An 11,558-nucleotide genomic window follows, 5' to 3' on the forward strand; every position below is an offset into this window, starting at 1 on the left:
CATTTGAACAGAGTGGACAGTGAAATTACTGTAAATACAGAGTGATAAGGAAGAAACAAAATCAAACCTGCTTTAAAACCCAGCAACACAACTGTAGCTGTATAACTTTACAACAGCAACACTGCTTCAACAAAAAAGCAAAACAGCAAGACTTATTTGACATCAAAACAAAAATTAAAAAAATGCTGTCTAATCGCTCTCGTGGTACTTGTTTTATTAGGAGATGCACAACAGTTCTTCTGTGGCTTTATAGGTAATATTTTCGTTTACACAACATTGCAAAATCACAATATCGTGTCTAATATATACCACAATATTAATCTTCTTATTATTGAATTGTTGCAAATAAATATCACATTTGCAACTGGCCAGTATTCAAAAAATGCTGGGAAATCACTTCATGTAACCCTAGAAGAGTGATTACTGATAGGCTGTCAAAAAAATCACATTTTTAGAGAAGAAAAAATCACCCACTGACTTTCAAAGTAATGCTATAGTAACGACTTTCTACTTCAAGGACCTTGATAGAAATGTAGTGGAGTGAAAAGTACAATATTTGTCTTTCAAATGTAGTGAAGTTAAAGTCATAAGTTCCCAGAAAAAATAATACTCAAGTAAAGTACCGATACTCAAAAAGTGTATTTAAGTACAATACTTAAGTAAATGTACTTAGTTACTGTCCGCCTCTGTACACTTCACAGTACAGTAAGTGTGAGCGTGGATATTGTGATCCGAAAACGCTCTTCAGAAAAGGTGTCGAATGGAAACAAAACGACACTGGAATGAATGGAAGGCAGCCAGGCGTGCACAGGTAACGTTATATATAAGTGAATGCCGTTCTCTCAACACCTCATAAGGCAATTATGTATTAGTATTAACCGTGTAAGCTGTTGACCAACTTGAGAGGGAAAAACATGAGAGCGTTTTTTCTCCATAATGTGCTCCTGCAGCCATTGACTGAAATAAAACACGTGCTGCCGCTACAGACCAAGTGACCCTTAACTCAACTAAAGATGTATAATGGCAGTCAAAGCTCAGAATACTTTTTGAACTTGTTCACCAACTGCTATTAATAGACACTTAACGGTTTGAAGTAAGCAAATGTACTGTTCACTGACCACAGTGAGCTAATCTTTTCTACTTAGGTCAATGTACGTTTCTCTGTGATTCTCCTGATTTGAGCACAGCAGCATTTGAGCCTCCAAGCAAATAAAAGCAGGCCCACATTGGGCCATTACGTAAAGAGTCATCAGAGAATGATAAACTAAGAATAAGCTTTCTGATTAATGAAGCAGATTCAATGCTGATAAAGCAACCAAAGCCCAATCACATGTGCACCATTTGTTTCAACACAAGGGCCCTGATCTGTCACGTCTGTCCGGATACAAATTCCTGCCAAGCAAACGGTTGCTAATAACAAGGTGACATGCAGCCAGGAGTGTATTCGTGATGTGGGCAGTGTTGTTGTTGTGAAGCGCTGCTCTGTTGTATTAGCACAGGTAATCACATTTAAATAAGGTTCATTAGCCGAAGCGATGCGGACATATTGCATTCAGCGACCCTGAGGCAGATTTAAAAGCGTGAGGGCTCTGGGGACAGCTCAGAGCATTAATGCATTTTAAAGCATCCAACCTCTTGTAAGTAATAGCACACAACTGTGAGTTCAAATGAAATTTATTCTCTAAAAGCTTTTCTTTCTTTTTCTTTTTTTCCTAAGCACATGGCATTTCACATCTGGTTATATCTAGAAGGAATAAAATGATAAGCAATAAAACGGGACCTGAAAATGTTTTGTTGTTGTTGTTTTTTGTTATTTATTGAACAAAGATCATTTTTAAAATTGAGGAAAAGTAAAATTGTATTATACGTAATATATTATAAATAATTTTAAAATGCCATTTAATATATTTTAAAATGTAATTTATTCCTGTGATGTCAAAACTAAATCTTCAGCCATTACAGTCTTCAGTGTCACATGATCCTTCAGAAATCATTGTAATATATTGATTTGATGCTCAAGTAACATTTCTTTTTATTTGTACTGCATAATATTTTTGTGGAAACCATGATATATTACCATTTTAAAGTTTGGGGCCTCTGCATTTAAAAGAAAATAGGTTAAAATAGGTCAAATATGTTAGCATTTTTATGCAAAATAAACACTGTTCTTTCTATTCATTCAACTATTCATTCTATTATTAAACTTTCTATTCATCAGAAAATCCTGAAAAAAAAAACTGTTCCAGAAAAAAGTTTCTGGAGCTTCAAATGAGCATTTTAGGATGATTTCTGAAGGATCATGTGACACTGAAGACTAGTGTACAATACAGCTTTGCCATCACAGAAATAAATTCAGTTTTTAAAAAGTTATTTTAAATTGTAATAGTATTTCACAATGTTACCATTTTTACTGTATTTTTAATCAAATAAATGCATGCAGCCTTAATGATCAGAAATTATTTATTATTATTTATTAAGTTTTTGATTTATTTCAAAAACATTAAAAAAATCTTCTAAACTAAACCAGAAAATCACACTAACAGGCTATACTGAAATAATTGACCACATAATTGCATCTTATTGTCCATCAGTGCTAACTGTGATTTAAGCTGGACTTCACTTTAAACAAAGTACTCATAAGGCATGAGGTTGAGGAGGTCTCCAAGGTTGATATGAGTGTCGGAGCACGTTATCTTGAAGTGCTAAAAATAGGCACTGATCTGAGTTTAGCCTACGCAATGGCTCTTTGCCATGTACTGAAGTTGATCTGCAGAAAATTTGAATTTCCATATTTTCCTAAAGCCTTTGCTAACACTCCAATGATGCGGAAAATTATACCATTAGGAGAATTTCCTAACGCTTTGTGTTCACATTGTGATGCGAATCTTAACCAAGGGACCTGCACCTCAACACATACTGCTAGTTTTCACATGTGAAATGATGCTGTGTCGTGTTATTTTTTACAGTCTAATGTGGTCTGAAATGGTGGAAAACCCAACAGTGATGCAAGTGCAGCAATCAGATCAAACTAAATGAGGTCAGCACATAAATATTTAAAGGGGTCATATGATTTTGCTAAAAAGAACATTATTTTGTGTATTTGGTGTAATGAAATGTGTTTGTGCGGTTTAAGGTTAAAAAAAACATTATTTTCCACATACTGTACATTATTGTTTCTCCTCTATGCCCCGCCTTTCTGAAACGCGTCGATTTTTACAAAGTTCATCGGTCTGAAAAGCGAGGTGTGCTCTGATTGGCCAGCTATCCAGTGCGTTGTGATTGGCCGAATACCTCAAGCGTGTGACGGAAATGTTACGCCCCTTAACATACTGTGATGCCGAGAAAGAATATTTCTTTGGATTTGAGACTTTAGTCTTTGCAACTTTACAGATCTTCTTTATGCACCAAGAGCTTGTAACACTCCAAAGAGAAAGGAAAAATTGAAATCGCATCATATGACCCCTTTAAAGCAAACTCTAATGGGAGGCCTTTGGTAGACATTAGCCATGTTGAAAAGGTCAACTGCAGATGAGAGTAATTCACATATTGAGATGTAAATCGCAACTGTGTAAATAAAATAGTTAAAGATCTGTTGACATAAAATCGATCCCTCATTTCAGTAAGTACGTCTGAAATATTTTGCCATAAAAAAACAAACAACATACCGAAATCCCAACAGATGATGGTGATGATCTTCATGACAAATGATAAAGTAATTACAAAAGCAATGTGCCTTTTCACAATATCACATTTTATTGTGCGCTAGCCAACTTGACGTCAACATGAAGAATCTTGTACAATACTTCACATGAGGCACTGATACATAAATTATTTCTGTAAAAATGTGAAGTTGGGACAATATATTCATAACAAAACCTGCCCCAAAATATGTCTGTGCATCTCATTTACAGATAAATCAAACTAACATTTATAACTGGTAGAAATTCAAAATGAATGGAAAATGCAAGAAGCTCATTGCCCCGTGGGCAGCTCGCATTTGACACAAATAAGGTGCAAATCACAAGTAATATTTAACATTATCACATTGCCACGCTTTTTTGTATATCCTGTACAATGCATCAAATAAATACTGTACATTTTAACATTTGTTTAATATAAACAACTTCCTCCTTGTACAATTTGCACATTATACAGGTATGAGGTAAAACAAGATTTAATATCACACATTCGAGAATTAAACATTCCAATAAACAATGTTAAGGCTCAAAGCCTGAAAACATTGCTATGAAGAATGAAAAACACTGTTTCAACGCACCACTGCTTCAATCCGGCCAAACTGCCATTTATTACTGTTAAATACTGAATGGTTTGTATTTAAAATGATGTCAGTTTTTACAATTCAACCCTTGCCAAATGTTTTGAACCCATTTAATCCCACATTAACATTTGTGGCTGCATTTGCTTTTGAGCTTGAGGGAAGTTTTCTTGATCTAGAAAAGTTTTATTTTTGTGTATATTTTACATGAGCTCTCATGAAGGTGCAGACTTGATGTAGGCTAATGTGATCATTTTTAAACAGCTGGTTTAAACAGTCAGTTTAGAGCTTTTTAGTTTTAGTTTGCTCCTCTGTGTAAATGATAAACATATCTGATATTTAATGGGTCTATTATTCATGTATTTTTATGACTTGGATGTCTTGTATGAATCACATCACAATATAGACTACATTTTATTTCATGTCAATGAACACATTTGTAAATAGCAAGAAACCCATTTTGAATACCTGATTGATTCACTTGAGAAATTTGTATAAATTTCAATAAATTTTAAGGAATATTGTTACATTTAATGAAACAAAGAAATATATGCATGTAGCCTATCTTTGAAATACCTGTTCCGCACAATTGCTGAGTAGTAAAAATATTAAATGATGCTGAATAGTTGTTTATAATTTATTTCGTTTTACTAACAGCACGGTTTAAGGTTAAAAAAAACATTATTTTCCACATACTGTACATTATTGTTTCTCCTCTATGCCCCGCCTTTCTGAAACGCGTCGATTTTTACAAAGTTCATCGGTCTGAAAAGCGAGGTGTGCTCTGATTGGCCAGCTATCCAGTGCGTTGTGATTGGCCGAATACCTCAAGCGTGTGACGGAAATGTTACGCCCCTTAACATACTGTGATGCCGAGAAAGAATATTTCTTTGGATTTGAGACTTTAGTCTTTGCAACTTTACAGATCTTCTTTATGCACCAAGAGCTTGTAACACTCCAAAGAGAAAGGAAAAATTGAAATCGCATCATATGACCCCTTTAAAGCAAACTCTAATGGGAGGCCTTTGGTAGACATTAGCCATGTTGAAAAGGTCAACTGCAGATGAGAGTAATTCACATATTGAGATGTAAATCGCAACTGTGTAAATAAAATAGTTAAAGATCTGTTGACATAAAATCGATCCCTCATTTCAGTAAGTACGTCTGAAATATTTTGCCATAAAAAAACAAACAACATACCGAAATCCCAACAGATGATGGTGATGATCTTCATGACAAATGATAAAGTAATTACAAAAGCAATGTGCCTTTTCACAATATCACATTTTATTGTGCGCTAGCCAACTTGACGTCAACATGAAGAATCTTGTACAATACTTCACATGAGGCACTGATACATAAATTATTTCTGTAAAAATGTGAAGTTGGGACAATATATTCATAACAAAACCTGCCCCAAAATATGTCTGTGCATCTCATTTACAGATAAATCAAACTAACATTTATAACTGGTAGAAATTCAAAATGAATGGAAAATGCAAGAAGCTCATTGCCCCGTGGGCAGCTCGCATTTGACACAAATAAGGTGCAAATCACAAGTAATATTTAACATTATCACATTGCCACGCTTTTTTGTATATCCTGTACAATGCATCAAATAAATACTGTACATTTTAACATTTGTTTAATATAAACAACTTCCTCCTTGTACAATTTGCACATTATACAGGTATGAGGTAAAACAAGATTTAATATCACACATTCGAGAATTAAACATTCCAATAAACAATGTTAAGGCTCAAAGCCTGAAAACATTGCTATGAAGAATGAAAAACACTGTTTCAACGCACCACTGCTTCAATCCGGCCAAACTGCCATTTATTACTGTTAAATACTGAATGGTTTGTATTTAAAATGATGTCAGTTTTTACAATTCAACCCTTGCCAAATGTTTTGAACCCATTTAATCCCACATTAACATTTGTGGCTGCATTTGCTTTTGAGCTTGAGGGAAGTTTTCTTGATCTAGAAAAGTTTTATTTTTGTGTATATTTTACATGAGCTCTCATGAAGGTGCAGACTTGATGTAGGCTAATGTGATCATTTTTAAACAGCTGGTTTAAACAGTCAGTTTAGAGCTTTTTAGTTTTAGTTTGCTCCTCTGTGTAAATGATAAACATATCTGATATTTAATGGGTCTATTATTCATGTATTTTTATGACTTGGATGTCTTGTATGAATCACATCACAATATAGACTACATTTTATTTCATGTCAATGAACACATTTGTAAATAGCAAGAAACCCATTTTGAATACCTGATTGATTCACTTGAGAAATTTGTATAAATTTCAATAAATTTTAAGGAATATTGTTACATTTAATGAAACAAAGAAATATATGCATGTAGCCTATCTTTGAAATACCTGTTCCGCACAATTGCTGAGTAGTAAAAATATTAAATGATGCTGAATAGTTGTTTATAATTTATTTCGTTTTACTAACAGCAATCCCGGGCAAAAAAAAAAAGAAGCTTTTTTCAATTTGCTAATTTTCAGTTTGCTTCAATTTAGCAATTTGCTTCAATGCCTTCTCCAAATGTATATGCTGATTTAGCTGGGGAAAATGGGATTAAATGGGCTCGTTTTGGTTGTTTGGACACTGCAAAATTTCGGTTGCCCTGTAATCTATTTTATACAACAATTAGTTCCGGTCCTCGAATTGGATTGGCTGAGCTGCTTTTCAAAAGTACTGAATTTTGGTACTTGGACTTTTCACTGTTTGTATTACTCCGCTTATTCGTGTTCATGGCGGAGCAGGTCGAAGTGGAAGCGGAGCAAGTGCGCGATTTTTTTTCGATCCACGATCGCTCGAGTAAAAACCGGAGTTGAGCGAAGTGATTACAGAAGGCGTTGGGTGGGGGAGGGGAAATCGATACGTGCTCCGCCCCACCCATATATTTAGTTTTTTGCGTTGCTTGGCGATAGTCAACAATAACGCTTTGACATTTTTTCTGTAACTATTTTCGTTGACGAAGAAGAAATGTGCGACTGGCCATTTTTCTCAGAAACGCATTTCACGTCACATTGAATGTTTATCGAACAAGCAATATCACACAGCGCGGTCGTCATTACCTGATATGAAATACAAACAGCACTCTTGCGCGAGTAATATCGATTAAATAATCACGGTTTTACTTCTACAGTTGAGACTCTGAATGGGACATCCTGCCGTTTCTTTCCAGACTGCAGTCGCTGCTGGCGCCGTTACAGTCCGACCAGGTCCCGAGCATGCTCTGCTCCACTGAGTTCCCAAAGCCCCCGGTGCAGCGCGACAGGTCGCACGAGCTCACGTGCAGCCTGCGGTCCGCCTGCCTCGGACAACACAACAGCCTCTTGAAGGCTTTCCTGAAGTCGGGACTCCGACAGTATATGATGGGGTTGAAGGCGGAGTTCACGTACCCCAGCCAGTTCAAAAACACGAAGAGCTCCTTATCCACCATTTGTGCGCAAAACACCCGCACCACGTTAACGATGAAGAACGGCAGCCAGCAGAGAGTGAACGTTCCCATGATTATTCCCAACGTTTTCAGCGCCTTCTGCTCTTTTATAGCCAGGATCTTGGTGGTTCGTTTTCGGTTAGGTTTGCAATTAGTACCATGATTGTTGTAGAACCTTCCCTCACATTTGTTGATTTTGTTCAGCTGTTTTTTGGCTTCTCTATACACTCTGGCATAGACGAATATCATGACTATTAAAGGGATGTAAAACGATATAATAGAGGAGGAGATGGCATATGCACGGTTGGTAATGAAGTCACAGCACTCGGGATTGTCATAGCACGCTGTCTCCTCGCTGTCCCGGGACCAGTGCATTAGGATGGGTGGAAATGACACCAGAGCTGATATAGCCCACACTCCACAAATCACCACCTTGGCTCGTTCTTTCGTTAAAAGACTTTGATAGCGAAACGGAGAGATGATGGCGATATACCTGTCTATTGCAATTACGCACAGGGTCTCGATGCTCGCCGTGACGCAAAGAACATCAACAGATATCCAGAATTCACAGAAGAACGATCCATACATCCAGACTCCTCTAACCTCCAAGGCTGCACCAAATGGCACTACCAGTAACCCCATGATGAGATCTGCGCACGCCAGAGACACGATGAAAACATTGGTGAGCGTCTGGAGCCTCTGATTCCTCGCTATGGCGACTATAACCAGTATATTTCCCACTACAATGATGAACACTATCAGAACCATGATGATTCCCATGCCCACGAGCCACTGTTCTGACAAGTTAAGATCCACCGTGCCGCGTTTAGAGTCATTGCTGTAGTTTACGGACGGTAAACCGTCTCCCATGGTGTGGAGAAATGAAGCGCGTTCATTCAGAACTTCAGGTCCAGTGTGGAGCGCTTCCATCCGCGCTCTGCTCTCCAGCCCAGCGCACACAGGCGCTCACTGAAAGAAGGAGCAGAGCGACAAATACAACGGTGACGTCACAGGGCTGCACAGCCAATGGCTCTGCATTTCTAAATTGTAAGTCACTATTTGATAAACACAAAGCGCCGCGCAAAACCTCTTGGTCCTACCCAAGGGCAGACTTTGCGCGGCGCTTTTACGCATGGTAATTTTAGGGCTTATAGCGAATCACACGTTACAGAGGGGTCCAAACGTTTGAGATAACGTTTTTTCCCTTTTGAGAAATAAACAGTGTAAGATAATTGGTGAGCACATTGACCCTATGTCAATAATGCCATAAAATGATCATAAAACACCCCAATGCACATAGCCTAGCTAATAGCAAAAATTGTTATTAAAGTTTAAAAACAATCTAAAGAAAGGTTTGTGCAAATAATTTTGTGAATGCCCCTTTTGGGAATATGTTTTATTAATGAAAAAACAATATTCACACCAATGTTTTACATATTCTGTACAGTGAAAAAAAAAATCTTTTTGCAGTGCTTTACAGTAAAATGTAGTAATTTAAAATCATTTTGGTATATGGTGAGGTGGCTTACAGTTAAACACATTTGAATAACTAATCACTTTAGGAATTATAGAAATTATATAATTATATTAGTAATTATATAAATTGCATACTTTTCTCTTCTTTTATATTGTTTATGTTTAGCCAACTTAGAACCATACTTGTGCTTGTATGTGCTACACATGAAACATTTCCACTTCACAAAAGCTCTTTATAGTGGAAAAGGGCTCTTTAGATTCTAATAATGTTCTTCAAACTAAGAAAAAAAAAAGGTTCTTTTATGAACTGCTCACTAGTTTTTTTGGGAACCAAAAATTGTTCTATGGCATTGCTGCGAAACCCCCCATTTGGAGGCTTTATTTTTAAGAGTGTAAACTCATGTAAACGTCAGTGCAGACTTCTCAAACATCTGGAAAATAATATGCAACAACACTGCCTGACAGCACTAGGCAATTACAGGGCCCCTGGTCAGATACGGTTTGTTTGCAAACTTCACAATGCTCGATTCAGTTGTTCCATAATCGTGCCCCGGCACTTTCCTGGACAAATCACCACCAGCCAAGCTATAAAAAGGGTCAAGCCACTTGCTTTCCTTCTGAAAACGAATCAGCCCAGGCGAGAGGTGTTTTTCTAGCAGTAGGAAGCTGTTACTAGATAAGATCATAATTGCACCTCCTTATAGCCGGGACACAGACAGGCACATTAGACTAATGCTGCCACTACAGAATTTCTCTCTCGTTCTCATTTACATTCCAGCATTGTAGAACAGCATTCTGACCTTTTCTAATTTAAAAAAAGTCAACATGTAGTAGCAGTCCCAAAAATAAAGGGATATTTGATATTAACTGCACCGACATGTAATAACGTAGGGCCGGTACCGACACACTTTCAACCCCTTTTGTCATTGTTTGATCCATCAGATGAAGTCCTGGGACTCTTGTGAACGGAATGATCTCACTCTTTCTAAGCGAGCGAAAGGAAGTCTACTCATGTTGCATTGTGGTGCAGGAATCAGGATGCAGGGCTAATATGTCAATAAGGAGAGTTATGCAATCTATATGTAGCATAAAAATCCCATTCAGGTACCAATGCAAATTGAGACATGCATGCATTGGATCGCTTGGAATTGTGGTAATGCAGTTTAATGATGATGACTACATAATGATGGATGATTTAGACTGAAATTAGAAGGGGAAGAGATTAAGTCATGTGAACAGTCATGAGTGTTATTAGTTAAAGGAATAGTTTAACCAAAAATTTGCTGAAAATATACTCACCCTCAGGCCATCCAAAATGTAGATGACTTTGTTTTTTTCATCAGAGCAGATTTGGAGAAATGTAGCATTACATCACATGCTCACCAATGGATCCTCTGCAGTGAATGGGTGCCGTCAGAATGAGAGTCCAAACAGCTGATAAAAACATCACAATAATCCACAAGTAATCCACACGACTCTAGTCCATCAGTTAATGTTTTGTGAAGTGAAAAGCTGCATGTTTTTAAGAAACAAATCCATCAAGGCGTTTAACAGTAAATGCTACAATTTTAATTAAAAAAATTAGTAAAACCATGAACAAAGACATGATTGTAAAGTGTAAAAATAAAAATGGCTATATTGAAATTATGCTTTTGACTTGCAATGTGCAGTTCAATGAGTGAGTCATAATATGTTGATTCAGTGGCTGGATTTGTTGAGTTCATTTAATGAGAGATACGTAAGGATTCGTGTCAAAGTGACAACTTCTAGTTAAAGTACTGTCAAAGAGGTTGGGAAATAATGAGAATGCTCTATAAATCTTCCTCTTTTCCTCCTTTTCTTCCTATAGTCACAGTCTTCTTTTAGAGCAAATAAGGATTTGAGCAACAAACTAACAGTTTATACCAATTTAATCAATGGCTTTCTGCACTGACGATTCTTAAGCCATAACCACAGAGCAGCTAATAAAACATATTCTGAATTGAAATTAGCCCATGCAAGGCTAGTGCTAAATACAGCATGGAAAATGAACATTCTTCTCAGTAGGCCTATTATCAAAATGAAAGGATTAAAACATGTAAAGTACTGTGACAATTATGTAAGCGAAACCCAGGTAACTTTTCATATTTCTATTCACAGCTGTCTAATTATCTTTAATTTCATGCCGTTTTATTAAAATTCACAGAGCACAGTTTTCAAGTCATGGTAAATGTCTTCAGAATATTAATCCTGGATAATATTAAATTATAAAGTTCCTCGCATATTTACCCAAACACCTACACCAAATAATAAACTTTCATTTTCTGACCTTCAGAAGGAGATCTGTTGTGGCTTTGAGGAGAAATA

General features: G+C 36.7%; 1 protein-coding gene across 1 annotated transcript; it reads right to left on the minus strand.

Moving 5' to 3' along the window:
- Window positions 1-6,800: 6,800 nt before the first annotated feature.
- Window positions 6,801-8,686, minus strand: LOC107702449 (beta-1 adrenergic receptor-like). Its single transcript, XM_016504769.1, has one exon. The coding sequence runs from the start codon at window positions 8,664-8,666 to the stop codon at window positions 7,437-7,439; it is 1,230 nt and encodes a 409-aa protein (XP_016360255.1). The 5' UTR covers window positions 8,667-8,686; the 3' UTR covers window positions 6,801-7,436.
- Between the last annotated feature and the right edge of the window lie 2,872 nt (window positions 8,687-11,558).

Source organism: Sinocyclocheilus anshuiensis, unplaced genomic scaffold (genome assembly GCF_001515605.1).
Source record: "Sinocyclocheilus anshuiensis isolate Anshui unplaced genomic scaffold, SAMN03320099.WGS_v1.1 scaffold190, whole genome shotgun sequence".
Lineage (NCBI taxonomy): Eukaryota > Metazoa > Chordata > Actinopteri > Cypriniformes > Cyprinidae > Sinocyclocheilus > Sinocyclocheilus anshuiensis.